Consider the following 17478-nt stretch of genomic DNA (forward strand, 5'->3'; position numbering starts at 1 on the left):
AACCTCACAGATAAACTGCAGTTGCAGTAAGTGTGTTGGTCAGGAAAGGGGTGCATAGATACTAGTTTACCAAAAATAAAATATTTTTGCTGCTAGATACCAAAATATACTAGATTGGATGCCAAGGCTGGCTGTGTAGTTATACAACCATTAACACTGCTTTTTGCTGTTTGGCAGGTACGTTATTCCATCTTTGCAAAGGCTGGATGCCGGGTTTTACCGCTGCATTGTTCGAAACAGAATGGGAGCACTCTTGCAAAGAAGATCAGAAGTTCAAGTCGCATGTATGTGCACATTGAAAACATCTACAAATGTTAAATAAAACAGTGTCTGTGAGCACGCTAATCAAAATCACCTTTGACCATGGTGGGAATTGAGTTTCTATCTCGGGTTCTATTTGGAAGAGGATAATTGCTAAAATTGGTTGAGAGATAAGTAAATATTGAATGCAGCTGGTCTGACGATGATGGTGGGGCTGGTGGGGCGAATACCACTTCTTTCAATTCAGGAGATAAGACACCGTGGAGGATAGGAAAAATGAGCAAGATGCCTTGTGTTTTATGAATTAGCTGCCCTCAGCTTTTGTTATATTCAGATTCAAATGTTTTTAAAATAAAAAAGTTAAACTCAGATAAAATTTTGTCTGTTCATAACCAGTTCTCTCCAATGATGATTTGTTTAGAAATCCTTCAACTGCCCAAGTACATGGATAGCGTGTCTCAATTCTGGACTGAGTTAATAATTCTCAGCTGGGCAGACCATTTTGGAGAATGAAACTTTTAAAAGTAACCAGAGGGGCTATCAGAACACAGGGGACTGGAATTTGGGTGTAGTGTTTAGCAGAATGGTGGAGAGGGGAGTTGGCCAATTCAAAGCATTTAATACTTCAGTATTAATATTTAGTATTAATACTTTAGTCCAAAATCTGTGATGGGTAGGGTCCATGTAAAGTGGCCTGTAGGCTTTATTATATTCTGAATTTATGACCAAAATGTCTCTTCATTTAAAAGAAAGCAAAAAGTGTTGACGTTTTAAATTGGATATTAATGCATCATAGTAGATTTTAGAGAACTCTAAAGAGCTCCTAAATTGGGTCATGTCAACCAATGATGATGGTATTTTCTCACTTGTCATTTTGACCCCAGTTAAGGCTTGCAGTTTTCAGTGTTACTGTATAAAATAAAATAATTTCTAGTTATTCTACTTTTCCCTGTAATTACTAGTGACTGTGTAAGTTGCTGATGCTATATGTGTTTAGTTTTAATTACTAGGAAGGCTTCATTTTTTTGAATTGTGGTGAAGTCACTGAACTAAACCTGTCTGCAGAATAATTCAGAGCTTTTATTCAATTGAATAATTGAAAACAATTCATAAATAAAAAATTAAAGTCAGTACTCAAAATATATTTGAATAAGCTTAGAATTTATTATAATATATTAAGTACAAGTTTATAAAATTTAATTTTGGGCTTTTTTCTCCTTAATCATTTATATCCTTGCTATCCTTTATCTCTAGGGCTAGACTTTCTTATCTTGATTTTCTCTACTCTTTGATAACAAATTTCACTTTAACTGTGAATATTCTAATCTGTTTCATCAACTTGTTTCATCTATTTCCTAGACTGTTAAATACTGCTTGCAACATAGTAAATAATTTCTTCTGAAGCACAAATTCATTGATAATAGAGATCTTTTATAGACTGCTCCAAATTTATATGAATTCCATATCCATGTGTATATACATATATCTGTAGCTACTCATAATATGAAAATGTTTCAAACCTTTCAGACGGTACTAATTTTAAAGTTGGCCACATATAACCACATGGTAATGTCTGGGTTTTTTCCCTGTGATCCTGTTTTTTAAATGCTCTAAACCAGTAGCACAAGCACTGGAACAAAACCTACCTGCCCCGAATTAAGTCAGTAGCATGGGGTTTAGAGAACCCTCCAAAAGTAAACTAATGGTTAAAAACAGACTGCTCCCGGAAGATTCTTTTAGGAAGCTTTCACCCCAGAACAGAGGCGAAGCTGAGCAGGGCTGCCTGGGCAGAACCGGCTGCAGAGATCCGAGTGGTGTCCGAAGGCATTTTCTTAGCGCTTCTGGGGAAATGCTTCATGCAGCAGGAGGATGCTTTCCAACAAAGAAGTCTGTATTAAAATCGGTTGCAAACGTGCGCTGGTCCTGTTGAAGCAGCAGCACAAGGCCCATGGCGGTCTGCCCACGCCGGCATCCGGTGGGCACCCTGGAGGCCCGTGGCCCCGCGGCCCTCGCTTCACCCCGGCCCAGCCCGCACTCACCCGCGAGCGCTCCTCCTCTGTGGCCTCACTGCTTCATGAGGGCGACGCCGGTGACTTCGCCATGAAATCCAGTGGCCATCTTTGACCTCCTTCCCTCGCTAACGGAGTCTTCTGAAACTTAGAGGTCTGATCTTCCTCTGCAGATATGGGAGATTTCACGGATGCAGACGAGAGACGAGTGGTCTCGGAAGGCCGCGCGGCCGTCCTCAGCCTGCCGCCCATCAGCAGCTGCCCGCGGCCCCAGGCGACGTGGTTCCGAGAGGGGCGCAAGATCATCCCCAGCAGCAAGATGTAAGTGCCGCAAACTCTGCGCTCAAAGCACGCCTCGTGGTCGGTACCGCTGTGCGCAGTGAGGTACCAGTTACGCTTCAGGAAGGGTAACCTGGCCGGCAGACCTACTTCGGCCTGAATCAAGAGCCATTTCAAGGCTGGCTTGGAAATCCTTAAGCAGTTTGAGAAAAGCGTCATGTAATGTTATTCTTCAGTATGCCACATGCCCTAACTAAAGCACCCCCACTCACTCTTTACGGTGTTTTTCCTTTTCTGAACGCACTTTTTTGAGACGTCGTTGTCACCCTGAGTTGTGGTGAGCTCCGAGTACTAATTTAATGAGCTCTGGTATTTACTTACAGAGCTGTAGGGTTTTCCCTCTTTTTACTGAGCCACGTTTGATACTGCTTTCTCTGACGATAAAACAGTAATTACTGCTTATTTCTCTTTATCCTTTTATCCTACCATGACAGTTTTATTTCCCTCCATCTAATTAGTGGTTCACCCATCTATTGCGGAGCAGTTGCTTTGTGATTAGATAGGCATTATTTCAAGGTGTTCTTGCCCGTCTCCCATTTAAGATATTTATCTAATGCCAGATAGTTTCTGCATTTGGAAGCTTTAAGTGATTAAAAAGAACATTGGGGATATATTTCATAAGTGGGCATTTTGCAATGTAATTTAAAGATAATATACTGAATATAAAGGTTTTGAGGATGGACATTTCTGAAAGAATCATGAAATGCCGTAATCTTGGGCTAAATGTCAAATATTTATTCCATCAGATGGTTGCACTCAGGGGGGAAAAAAAAAAAAACTGTGAGAAGAAAATGCTTTTATTTTTTTCCCAGAAAGGATCTGTGTAAGAGAATTTGCTGAATGGTTTTTCAAATATGCTTTCTCCCCACTTGACCATCCACTCTGTCCCGTCTTTAAGACCAGAATCCCCACTCTTCCGCCTGGGCTTCAGAACTCTGTTTGTGCCTACACAATCCTTAAGCTTATTTAGCAAATGTTTCTATCTTGGTTATTGAAAACAGGAAAAATACTGAAATATGTAAAAACCATATTTTAAAATTCTAGTAAAAATATAAATTACCTTGGGAAATGGGATAACTTCTGTCCATTTTCTGTATTTTATTGAAACTTGCTTAGGTATCCACCTTTACATTGATTCCAATGATAAAAAATGCCTCTGGAAATGGGGTGAAACAGAGACAAGGAATAGTTCTCACCCTCTTAGAGGTGGTGGGGCTGAGAGCAAGGTGGCCGAGAGAGGTTCCCGTGCAGTGTTCTGGAAGGTCCAGGTGTTGAGACAGTGTGGCTGAGTACAGGTGGAGTCAGTCCTCGGAAGGGCGGGTACGGTGACTTAGGCTTCCTCTTGAACCCTGGAGCTTGTAATTAGTGTCAGTGGTGGAGGATTATTTTCATTCAGTAGCATATAACTACTTAGTAATTCATTTGTTAATCCATTGTCTAGCTATGTTCCTGAGACAACGTTTATTCAAGTACAAAAGGATGCAGAATGAAGTAACAACTCTTAATTTTGTAAGCTTCCTTTTTTTTTTAACTTGCGGTTTCTTGCTGAAGGCTGCTTAATTCCTGGTGAGCCAATAACACAAAGATGCTCATAAGGCTTTAACTTAGTGTCATAGCAAACAGACAGTCTGCTTACACCGTGAAGCGATTGATAAATCTCCAATCTCAGTAGAGTAATATGCCTGATGGCTTTTTCTTTTTAAGAGATGAGATGAGGCTGATTATGGATATTTACACTTTCTCAAGGCCTTTTAGTTTCATATTTTCCATCTCATCATCACCCCCATATTTATTAAGTACCTGCTGTGCAAGATATTATAAATCAGTACTTGCGTGGTTATCTCCACAAGTTTATGCATCATTCACAGATGTATTACTTTACACTTCTAATAAAGTCCAGCTCAGACCTCAGATGGAAGAGCGCTTATGTATTGCCTCTGCCCAGATGGTTGGCGGACAAAACTCAGATGGCATTAGATCTGTTCTGGACCATGAGAAGCATCATTTAAAAATGAAACGTTTGGCTCAAGGCGTTTCACACCTATTGAAACAGCTCAAATCTCTCCATCAGCTTTTACCCTGATTCCCTGGGGTCAGCACCCTAACACAGAGGAGGGACGGACCTTCGTCGAGGGAAGGAGGAACCTCACCTTGCACCCCTTCCCCACCACGTTTTAACATTGTCTCATAACCTTAGAAATGTGAGCTTTAGGCTTAAAATTAAATGACCTTTTTTTGTTTTTTTCCATTTTCAAGGGAAACAGTGAGTCTAATGTTTCTCAACTTGAAAAATTAGTTGAATAGTCTATTAATAATATTAACAGCAACTGTTATTGAGTACATTTTAAACATATCTTCTCTAATCCTCAGAGTTGCCTTCTGAGGCAGGTATAATTAGCTATCAGAACTGAAGACTGGAGTTGTTAAATGACCCACCCAAGGGCACATAGCTGACAAATGGCAGAGCCGGGACTCCAGCCCAGGTCTGCTGGCTCTACATCTCAGGCTCTCTTCTGCATCAGGCCAATTCTTCTGTTCACTTTATTTTGCCGAACCTTCTTTGTGCTTTTGATTTATTTTTTCCTTATACTGCTTTCATCTTTTTCCTCCTGTTTTAGAATAACAGCTTTCAGTTTGAAATACTGTAGGTTAGCCTGGGTTTGCCATGAGCCACAGGCTCGCCCAATCACATACCCACGTCAACAGTGAACATGCCTATGTGTGTTGTTTGTCCTCGCTGTATTGGATCTGTTGGTCCTGATCTTCAGAAATTCCTGACAAAGAGAAGGCAAACATGGCCTTCTAATTCAGGTGTAGACCTTTGTTTTGGATTGTTTTGTTAAGAGTGACATGACGGTAGATGGCCGAGGGGATCCAGTCATTAGACAGTGTGTGTCCTACATTCAAGGTTAGCAAAGGCGGCTTGGTTAACCGTGGGGGTGGTTGCTGTAGCGTTACTTGTAGGCTTTGCAGTGTATGTGGACCATACATGCCAGTGAACAAGGCCCAGAGAGTTCCATCCTATTAGTTAAGATGCTCTTGGCTGCAAGTCACAGAGGATGCCTCTGGCTAAGCACGAAGGAAACAAGTTGGAGTGTTTAGAGAACTGCAGAGCCTGGCCAACTGAAGGAGAAGCCGGGGCTCCTCCTGAGGCCCCAGGAGCAGGGAGTGGGGCCTCCCAAGGGGGTCCAGGTCCCAGCTCCTGAAATGTTGAGTATGGGAGGTTCCATGGCAAAGGGGCTGAAGGCAGAGGACTCCACAGGCCACTGGTAAGGTGGGAAGGCGGGAGTCTCACCTGGAGGCTTGGGTCTGGAGCAGTAAGCTGAGGGTCTGTGCCGACGACGGGCATGTGCCAGACGTGGCCACTCTTTCTTTCAACATCTCACCTGGAGACATTAGCTAGCAAGAGTCATGACCCTGTACTGTGTTTGTAGATTCTGTCTCCTTAAGTGGTTTTCACCTCCCCTGGGTCCTGGCCATCTAAGACAGCTTTGTGTTTACCGCCCTGTTTGGCCTGGTGCCGTGCAGAGCAGAGATGCAATACTGGAAAAACAGAATGAAAGAGGAGTGTGAAGGCAATTCTTATCATAATATAAACATCCTCACTAAGACGTAGGGGCGGGGGGGTGGGGGAGAGACATAACAGACCTCAGGAGAAAGTGGTGCTAATGAAGGAGAAATATATCTTGGAAAAGCAAACAATATTTTGAAAGAATTGAGAACAAGATATACTTAGAATTGTGAATTGGTAATTATAGGTTTTATTTATCTGAAAAGATGAAAAAACTGCTTATTTATTTTTCTGATTTACTGAATCCAAACAGTTAGTTTGCAATTTTTGCACGTCAGAGATGAGTATAGCCTTATCTTATAAGTATAGTCTAATTCGATAATAAAATTGTTCTGTGTTATTTCAGCTTAGATGTATGTTCTTTGTTTCCTTTTATTTCTCAAAATATGAAATGTGAATGCTGATGTCATTCAGTAGTTCTCTTACCTCCGGGAGGTAATTTATGTTGGCAGTTATCAGATTAGGACGCAGAAACTTCTTCTGTGCAGTGCCATTCTTTTGCTTAATTGCAGGTTCTTATGCTCAAACTGCACCCTTAGCCTACCTGACAGGAATGTCTAAGCACAAGTGTACAGGCACGTGTTTTCCTAGGAATGCGAGGTTTATAGACTAAATATTTCAAACCTGGAGTCAGTTTTGTGAGACGACTTGCTCGGAATGAGCTGAATTGTGAAGTATGGGCAGGAAACAGCATCCCAGGTGACTTAAAAACAGTCTGACTCATGATTGTCCATGCTTAAATACTCGAACATCCATTAACCTATTACCATTTCATTTCAAGTGCTGCAAGAAAGATGTGTTTAAATTAGCACTTGTATTGGAAGTCACAACTTAATGCTTGAATGAAGTAGATCTGGTTGTAATAATATTTTTATAGTTAACCGGGCTTTCAAAATAATATGCTTTTAAATTTTTCATATTATGTTTTATAGGCATTTTGTGAATGTTTATAGAGTATGTCTATACGTGTGAATTGAGCCATATTTGTATAAGTAAGAAAGACTAGGACAGGCAAGCTCCAGACCTGCTTCCACCATTAATTCTGACCTTGGGAAGATGACTTACTCTCCTTTGCCTCCATTTTCTCATGTCAGAATTGAGGATGGCATCGTCCGTGACCTCTGGGTCCTTTCTGGCATCCGCACCAGCGGTGCTGAGGGCCAGACCCGCCTCTCCCCTGCTCTTTCTTCGCTCCTGCACTTAGTAGGTACTTGCCGAGCACTTGTTCTGTGCCAGGCACTGTTCCAGCTGCTCAGGACAGATGGGGGCCTGAGGACAGCGGCACTTCTGCCTCAGGGAGTCTCGGTCCAGCGTGGAGACACAGGAGCAACCAGAGGGTGATGGAAGCGATGAGGGGCATGGAAAGCTGGGCGGGAGAGAGCAGAGCAGGGGCGGGGTGTGGTCAAGGACAGCTCTGCAGGTGAGGGTTTAAAATCCTTTTTGTTGAGTTGTAATTTATATACAAGAGGACATACAGATTTTAAGCACACAGGTTGATGAATTTTAGCAAGTGTATACGTGGATATAATCACCCTCCTAATCAAGTTGCCTGGGACAGTTCCTAGCCCTGGTCCCTGCCCCACTCTGCCCCCTAATTTCATTCTAGTACCATAGGTTAGTTTGCTTATTCTAGAATTGCTTATAAATAGAATCACAGAATATGAAATCCTTTGTTTCTGCCTTCTTTCATTGGACATGATTTCTGTGATATTTTTGAGATGCTATTGATAAATATTGTTATTACGTATTCTTTGAGTGCTAGGCACTGTGTGAAGCCTTTTCTCTGTACTGATTCTCTGAAGCCCCACAGCAGCCTGGTGGGTTGTGTTGTTATTAACATTACTGTCACCCTGCTGACAGGAGCAGCAACAGAGAGAGGCCAGTGCTGGTCAGCGCCGAGTCCACACTTTGCTTCTGTGCCCCCCTGCACCCCTAGGCTCCTGTCCGAAGGAGGAGGAGCCGGCCGTGCACAGATCTAGAGGACGAATATTCTGAGCAGTGGGGTCACACACATGCAAATCCAGTACAAAGCCTGTTGCCTCTGCTAACCTGTGGTCTGGTGCTCAGGGCATTGTGGACAGAGAGTGGGCAGAGAAGGGGCCCGAGAGGGAAAATGGGATCCTGGAGGCGCCAGAATTTGGGAAGGCATCTGGGTTTTATTCTACATACAGTAGTGCATCTTTAGAAGGGTTTGTGGTTTTTATTTTTGGAAATTTTTTTTTTGAAATTGTGGCAAAATATGTATAGCATGAAATCTACCTTAACTATTTTTCTCTGTAAATTGTCATTAACTGTATTCATATTGCTGTGCAGCCATCATCACCACGCCGTCTTTGGAACTCTTTCATCTTGTAAAACTGAAACTCTGTCCCCACTCACGGTTAACTCTCCATCCCCGCTCCCCCAGCCCCTGGCATCCACCCTTCTACCTTCTACCTCTAAGAATTTGACGCCAGTTATTTTTGTTTAGTTGATCAGTCATGTCCAACTCTTTGCAGCCCCATGGGCTGTAGCACACCAGGATTCCCTGTCCTTCACTATCTCCTGGGATTTGCTCAAACTCCTTTCCGTTGAGTCTGTGATGCCATCCAACCATCTCATCCTCTGTCATCCCTTTCTCCTGCCTTCAATCTTTCCCAGCATCAGGGTCTTTTCCAATGAGTTGGCTCTTCACATCAGGTGGCCATAGTATTGGAGCTTCAGCCTTAGCATCAGTCCTTCCAATGAATATTCAGAATTGATTTCCTTTGAAATTGACTAGGTTGATCTCCTTGCAGTCCAAGGGACTCTCAAGAATCTTTCCAACTTCACAGTTCAAAATCATCAATTCTTCCATGCTCAGCCTTTTTTATTGCCCAGCTCTCATATCCATACATGACTACTGGAAAAATCATAGCTTTGCTTATATAGACCTTTGTTGGCAAAGTAATATCTCTGCTTTTTAATATGCAATCCGGGTTTGTCATAGCTTTTCTTCCAAGGAGCAAGAGTCCTTTAATTTCATGGCTTCGTCACCATCCTCAGTGATTTTAGAGCCCAAGAATGAAGTCTGTCACTGTTTCCATTTTTTCCCCATCTACTTGCCTTGATGTGATGGGACCAGAAGCCATGATCTTAGTTTTTTGAATGTTGAGTTTTAAGCCAGCTTTTTCACTCTCCTCTTTCACCTTTATCAAGAGGCTCCTTAATTCCTCTTTACTTTCTGCCAAAAGGATAGTGTTATCTGTATATGTGAGGTTATTGATATTTGATGCCAGTAGGTCCTTCATATGAATGAAATCATACAATATTTGGTTTTTCCTCATTTTTAATCAGACTTAGTATGCGGGTTAATTGTAGATTCACATGCAGTGGTTAAGAGTCATACAGGGAGATCCCACATGCCTTCCAGCCGGTTCCCCACAAGGTCGTGAGGTTGTGCAGCATCACAGCCAGGATATTGAGGCTGATACACTCAGAACACAGAACGGTTCCACTATGTTGCCTGTTTATATCACAACGCCTTTCCTCCAACCCTCATCTGCACCCTAAATCCTGACAACCACAAATATGGTCTTCATTTCTATAATCGTATCATTGAGAGAATGTTCTATAAATGGAATCACGCAGTCTGTAACTTTTTAGGATTGACTTTTTTCACTCAGCATAGTTTTGATTCATTCAGGTTATTGCAGATGTGAGTACCAGATTCCTGTTTATGGTGTGGTTTTCCATTGTGTGGACATACCACAGCTAGTATAACCATTCACCTGGTGAAGGACACTTGAGTTGTATCCAGATTCCCTTTTATTGTGTGGTTTTCCATTGAATGGACTTATCACAGCTTATATAACCATTCATCTGGTGAAGGACATTTGGGTTGTATCCAGGTTTTCACCCTATGAATAAGGCTGCTGTAAATATTCTTGTATATGTTTTGTGTGAACATGTCTTCATTTTTCTGGAATAAATGCCCAGGGATGCAGCAGCTGGGTGTCTGGTATTTGCATGTTGAGTTTTTTTTTTTTTAAGAAAATGCCAAACTATTTCCAGAGTGACTGTACCATTTTGTATTCCCACCAGTGGTGTGTGAATGATCCAGTGTCTTCGCTTCCTCACTAGCATTCAATCTTGTCACTATTTTTTATTCTAGCCATCTTGATGGGTATGTAATTATAACTCCTTGTGTTTTTAATTTGCATTTCCCTAATGGCTAATGATGTTGAACATCTTTTAATGTGCTGACTTTAAAAAGAGCCAAATAGAGAAAAACTAAACTTCTTGAAGTGAAAAATACAATCATTTATTTAAAAAATCAATTGAATGGGTGAAAGAGCAGACAATATTACAACTAAAGTAAGAAATATCGTTTTGCTAGATTGAAGGAAAATACTCAGAATAAAGCACAGAAATAAAAAGATGGAAAATACAGAAGACAGGCCAAGAGATAGAGAGGATAGAGTAATCAGTAGAAATCTAAGAAGAGCCCCAAAAAGGAAGAATGAAGAAAATGGGGCAGGTAATATTCAGAGAGATAATTATTGCAGTATTTCCTAACATGAGGAATCCTCAGAGTCAAGAAACAGAAAAGGTTGCAAGTAAGATAAATAAAACTAAATCCAAATCTAAACTTATTATAGTGTAACTGTAGAACCTCAAAGACAAAGAAGAAGCCTTAAAAGCAACCATACACGTAATGCAGATTTCCTCAAAACATTAGTTAGATGACAGTTGACTGCAATAATAGAGAAGATGATCATACCTGAGGCTACAGCTGTCATCCCAGAATTTCACATCCAGCCAAGTTAACATCCAAGAGTGAGGGAGGAAGGAAGACCTGTTCAGACTGAGAATTTACGTTCCTGAGAACTTTGCTGGAAGAGCTGCTAAGGATCAGCTTGAGGACAAGGGATGTTAAACCCAGGAGGAAGTAGAATGTTAGAAATGTTGGTCATCATTTTATTATTTTCTCTAATTAGGAAATGTTCGGTAATTACAATTTTAGCATATTTAAAATAACAGAGAAAGCAGTAAAGATAGCAAGATGAAATAACTCTGGGGGAATTTTTATTGGGAATGGCAAGTATCCATGAGGCGGTGGGGGGCGGCACAGGTGTTTAAGGTGGGCAATAACTGAGAATGTTTATGTGCTACAGAAATTCTCTCCTAGAGAAGGAGAATGTGGGGATGCAGTGAGGTGTGGGCAAGGGACAGAGTCCTGGAGGAGGCTGGGCAGCACAGACGCTCTGTCACCAGCACGTGGAGCAGGGCCCCAGCGTGGTGGGGCCCGCAGGCTTCAGGACTCTGGGGGCCCCTCGGAGCTAGAGTAGGGGGCAAGAGAGCAGAGTCAAGGGCAGCTCCCACACAGAGCATCAATGCCTGCTATTGGCAGGTGTGCTTGTGGAGAACTTAGGACTTCCTTGTGATTTTTATTTCCTCTCTGAATATTGGGAATAAGTTATAAGTTTAGAGTCAAGTGTGACACGAGGAGAGAAGTGAAGGGATGAAATAATTATCTGGAGAGTCAACAGCAAATCGAGCAACACGCTAGACTTCGGAGACCATCTGAGTGCAGTGGCACTTTGTGGTTTGTGGTCATGGACTTTCTTAGTAAAGCTGAGAGGTTCTGATGCAGTTGCAGAGAAGGTAGTTGGGTACAAAGAAGGATGAAGTATTGAGCCTGTCACATGGAACTGAGAAACAAGGATGCAGAGGGTTTGCAGGTGGGAAGTGGCTTCTGGCTGTCTGTGTGTTGTTTTGGGAGGAAGTGATGGGTGGTCCAGTTTGGCAGAGTCAGAAGACTGTATGGCTGTGGGGTGGAAGAACGCCTGAGTGGGGGACTGAGGGGAAGTGGGTCCCCGGACACCTCCCATCCTCTCATCCTCTCCTTGGCTGCTCCATCTAGTCCCTTCCCCTCGATGGGAACTGGTGATGCAGTTCAGGAGGGTGGCCCGGTTGAGTTCTTGTGGGTGGACTTAGACTCTTAGGGAGTCGGCAGAAGGGGTGGTATGTGCTGGTAAGGGGTGTGGGAAGAGATAACCAGTGAGAAGCAATTGACAAGGACATGAAACCCGTGGGTGCTCTATGTCACCCACACGACGTTGCATACAGCAGTCGTGTCCTGACACCTGCTTCGAAGGTGTCCTGAGTACATGTGGCTGAGGACGTGCCTGTGTCTGTAGGCGTCTTCTGGGACTTAGGATCAGCTGGGAAGGAGGGCCGGGGCGGAGAGCGTGCTGGGGCCCTGCTGCCTTGGCTTCGTGTGCACGCTCCATGGGCTTTCCAAGTGCTGGCTTCTGAAGCCTAGCATGTTCTTTTTGTCGTGGTGGTTGTAACCACAGCAGGATGCAGTTGGCGAAGGCCCCTGGGCATGTGCAGGCAGCTGACCCCGCGCCCCTGCTGTGGGACACACGGCATGTTCCGGCCAGGGGCCGCTCCTGTGCAGGGAAGGCAGCCTACGGGGACTCGGTTCTGTGTGCGTGCGCAATGTCGTGTTTAATGGCAAGAGTTTAATATTCTGTGTACCGATTTTTCATTTGAAAATAAAATACCACTTCATTTTCCATGAGCAGATCTAGTGACAATAATGCATTTCTTTACAAATATTAGCCTATTATACATCTTAAGTCAGTTGCACATAATTGCATTTCACCAGCTCTACATAATACTTTAATTAAAACTAGGATAATTAAAATACAGTTTTAATGAACAATAAATTTGGAAGTTGCCAAGCCTGGAATGTGTTAGTTGAATCATACCTTGCTCTTTTTTTTAGCTCTTAAATCTGTATCCACATTTTGTTTTGAAACGGCAACAACCATGAGCAAGAGGCATTTTAAAACACATTTATTAGTATGTACCACTAAATAATATGCTTCTTTATGGCTGTCATCTGTATGTCTATCTCCCTTGCATAAAGTTGGTTGTTTGCTACTAATTATAATCTGTAGAAGCAAGGAAAAGTTTTTCTTTGTCTTCCCCCCACCCCAGTACAGTATTACTGAGATGTATTGACGTGTAACATTGTATTATTTTAGGATGTGCAGCATCATCATTTGATGTATATGTATCACAATAAGTTTAGTTAGTATTCCGTATAACCTGTAGTTAAAGATTTTTTCTTGTGGTGAAAACTTAATATCTATTCTCTTAACAACTTTTAAATGTGCATTATAATATTGTAATGTACCAGGGTATACATCACATCCTTGGGACCTACTTACCTGATAGCTAGACCACCATCACCTGTTTTCGCCCAGGACCCTGCACTGGTAACCGCCAATCTGTTCTCTCTTTCTATGAGTTCAATTTTTTAGATTCTGCATATAAATGAGACCATATAGTGTCTCTCTCTGACTTATTTCACTTATTTTACTGAGCATGATGTCCTCAAGTTTATCTTCTTTTTTTATGGCTGAATAATATTCATATACACATTCATCCATCAGTGAACACTTAGGTTGCTTCTATGTCTTGGCTATTATAAATAATGTTCTTATGAACATCGTGGGAGTATAGATATCTTTTCAAGATATTGATTCCATTTCCTTTGTATATGTACCCAGAGGTGGAATTGCTGGGTCAAAAATGTCTATTTTTAATTTTGTGAGGAACCTCCAAGCTGTTTTCTGTAGTAGCTATGCCAGTTCACATTCCCACCAACAGCCTGTGAGGGTTCCTTTCTCTCCACATCCCCACTAGCGCTTGTCACTTATCTTCTGATAATCACCATTCTGTGAGGGGTAAGGTGATAGCTCATTGTTGTTTTAATTTGCATTTCTCTCGTGATTAGTGATTTTTGAGCATCTTTTCATGTACCTGTTGACCATTTGACTATCTTCTTCAGGAAAATGTCTCTTCAGGGCTTTTGCCCATTTTTTAATTGGATTATTTCTTTGTCTTTGGAGGCCCAGCAACTTAGCCTAGTGTTTGGCCATAGTAAGAAGTTAATGTTTGTTGGATGAATGGAAAGTATTTCTTGGATAAATAAGTAAATGATAGAACTTAGTTCATTCTGGGCACATGCTGTGGGGTCTGCCTACACTAGGCTGGGACTCAGAGAACCAAAGTTTTTGTCTCAGTTTCACCCCTTAGGAGCTGTGTGACCTTGCACAAGACTTTTAACTACTCCCAACAAAGATGATGTGATGGGGTATCCCAAATGAAATCGTGGTACCTACCCTACCACACTCTTGGAGTTCTCCCGGGGAACGTTGTTTGGTGGACAGAATTACAGATGTGAAATCCCTTTCTATCTGGTAGAGTAAACATCACGTGGTGGTCTTATCACCATCCCCTCTCTGCTCATTATGCTTTCTAATTATATAAAGAAGCATGCATTAGTACTCAGAGTCAGCTTCCTAATCATCAACTCATTTGGAACTATGGATTTTTTAGGTTGTTTTGCAATGAATTTTCAGTCCTTGGTCAATGGCTCCTGTAGCAGAGAGTACAAAGAGATATGCCTCCTCCAATGCCCCCTTCTCAAAACATCCTTGGGAAATTTAAGCCAGTCTCACTATCGGCTGGATAATTAGGGAGGCATTTCTACCTGTGCGCCTAATGTATACTTTATTACACAGTCAAAGAGCAGTGGCGTTGATTGGCTTCCCTTCTAGAGTATCGGTGTCCGTGCCACTCTCCCTAAGTCCGGGTCATTTACTCATTCACTTATCTGTTCATTTAAAAGCACCTAATTGCACTGGTGTCGTCCACGGAAGTCACTCCTGAAGCACCAAATCCCCTGTGAAGGAAATATGCTTTGGACCCAGGCCAGGGGATCCTGCTGGAGTTAATAAGTCAAGAAGACGTGGTAACACTATTTCACCTGTAACCCAGACGCAGGGCCTGGCCTGCCAGGGCAGCTACTAGTGATGCTCTGGGACACGTGTCACCTGCACGTGCATGGAGGGCCAGCCGCCGAGTGTGGTTCAGTGGCTTACACGCACACTTGGGGGCTCTGTGTTGTGACAAGCCTGCTCACGTCTGGTCTTACCCGGCTCTTCAGGCGGAAATGTTGGACCAGTGTGAGCTCCTCCCACACAAACGAGGAGAAGGAAACTCCAGGAAGGAAAGGATGTTTTTGGAGCCGAGAGAAAGTCACAGACTGTGTCCTTTGTGGGCCCTCGTGCACCTCAGGGCTGGGGCCCTGGGGAGCTGTGAGCTGGAGAGGCCAGGGCAGCGGGCCGTGGAGAGGATCCCAGGTCACACACAGGGACGGTGGCCAGCCGAGCTTGGCACGGGGTGCTGGTCCGGTTGGCAGCCTGCATCCCCGGGTCCCCTCTTTCGGGAGGCGGGGTGCAGTGCCCCCGCAGAGTCCTGGAGATCCTGTATGTGGAAGTGGTCGAGGAACGCAGATGTCAACGGAGGCAGTCCTGTGTGCAGGTGAAGAGCTTGAGGAGCAGGTGGGCTTTGCACAGCATTCTGGGTTTTCGAAGAAGAGAGGACTTCGAGAGCCAACTGCACTCTGACCATTTCCTGATTCTGGGCAGGCCTAGTTACTGTTTGGGCAACTTAGCTTTTTCACACGTGAAGTGGGGTCAAACCAATCCTGTGAATGTCTGATGTGAAAACATTCTGCCCATCTGTTGGCTGGGGTTCTGCAGAGGAGCGGAGGGAGCTGGCGTCCCTGGGAGGAGGAAGGTCCGGAGGGGAGGGTAAGTGAAGTGCGGCCCGTGGAGGTGCTACGGAGGGTCCTGCATATCTCTGTTCCCTTCTGCAAGACCGCTCTAAATCTTCATGACCTCCCAGTCGGGAAAGCAGAGGAAGTCTTATCACACCAATTTTGTGGATGACTGCGTGGGGGAAGAGAGTAGCTCCATGATTTAGGGTCAAATCTCCGTTAGTGATAGAGCCAGGGATAGAGCTGAGCACCTGAAAGATGCTTTCCAGGTTATTCCTGTGAATGTGGATGGCAGAGGTGATCTCAGCTTGCCCAAAAGGACTGTGATTTGCAAAAGAGGCCTGCAGTGGGCATTTCTCACCCATTCTCTGACCCCACGGAGGCCTGCAGTGGGCATTTCTTACCCATTCTCTGACCCCACGGTGGCCTGCAGTGGGCATTTCTCACCCGTTCTCTGACCCCACGGAGGCCTGCAGTGGGCATTTCTCACCCATTCTCTGACCCCACGGTGGCCTGCAGTGGGCATTTCTCACCCGTTCTCTGACCCCACGGTGGCCTGCAGTGGGCATTTCTCACCCGTTCTCTGACCCCACGGTGGCAAGTGTAGGCAGGTGTCTTAGGGCCAGTCTGTAACTTCAGTGACGCTCCATTTGTCCATCTGGAAAATCAAAGTGATGATAAACTGGCCTGCCCACCTCACAGGACTGTGATTCTTGTGTGTAATATTCAGATACAGTAACAGATCTCATAGCCTTTTGTGAATTACAAAGTGTCGTGTCTGTGTGATGCAGAATCATTTTCTCATGAGGGCTCATTCTTGGCTGTAATCAGATCTGACCAAAGCCTAGTTAGGTCTAATTGCTGGAGAATTTGCATCCAGATGACACTTGCTGATCTCAAGGTCATCCTTCATCCATTCAGCCCGTCCACCAGTCAGCACTGTACTAGGATCTGGGGATAAAAAGATCAATACAATGATTCTGCCTCAGAACGGCTCACAATCTAGTGAGTGGATTGTAGCCATTTCATTGTAGTTCATCTTGTACAGTTCTTTTATTAAAAATAAAAAAAGCTTTATTGAGATGTAACTCAATTATCATTAATCCTTTTAAAAGAATATATCTTTGGGGACTTCCCTGGCAGTCCAGTGGTTAAGACTCTGCACTTCCATTGCAGGGGGTGTAGGTTCAATCCCTGGTTGATCAGGGAACTGAGATCCCATATGCAGCACAGCGTGGCCAAGAAATGAAAATTTAAAATAAATCATTTACAAAAAGTACATCTTTTGAACTGTATGGTTCGGTGGTCTTTAGTATACAGTTGACCCTTGAGCAGTGTTGGGGTTAGTCCACATGTAACTTACAGTCAGCCCCTCGTATCTCCAGTTCCTCTGACCACAGACCCATGTAGGACTGCAGTGTTTGTTGTTCAGTCGCTAAGTCATGTCCAACTCTTCAAAACCCCATGGACTGCAGCATGCCAGGCTTCACTGTCCCTCACTGTCTCCCAGAGTCTGCCCAACTTCCTGTCCATTGAATTGGTGATACGATCCAACCATCTCATCCTCTGCTGCCCTCTCCTTCTTTTGCCTTCAGTTTTTCCAGCATCAGAATCTTTTCAAATGAGCTGGCTCTTCGCATCAGGTGGGCAAAGGATTGGAGCTTCCACATCAGTCCTTGCAATTAATATCCAGGGTT

General features: G+C 43.6%; 1 protein-coding gene across 2 annotated transcripts in view; it reads left to right on the forward strand.

Annotated features, from left to right (window-relative positions):
* Positions 1 to 17478, forward strand: part of SDK1 (sidekick cell adhesion molecule 1) — a 715166-nt gene that overhangs the window by 290150 nt on the left and 407538 nt on the right. For both annotated transcript variants that reach the window (XM_065923726.1, XM_065923727.1), the window contains exons 3-4: positions 178 to 284; positions 2444 to 2591. In XM_065923726.1, the coding sequence (XP_065779798.1) occupies positions 178 to 284; positions 2444 to 2591 (255 nt within the window). The remainder of the gene's footprint in view (positions 1 to 177; positions 285 to 2443; positions 2592 to 17478) is intronic.

Source organism: Muntiacus reevesi, chromosome 2 (genome assembly GCF_963930625.1).
Source record: "Muntiacus reevesi chromosome 2, mMunRee1.1, whole genome shotgun sequence".
Taxonomy (NCBI): domain Eukaryota; kingdom Metazoa; phylum Chordata; class Mammalia; order Artiodactyla; family Cervidae; genus Muntiacus; species Muntiacus reevesi.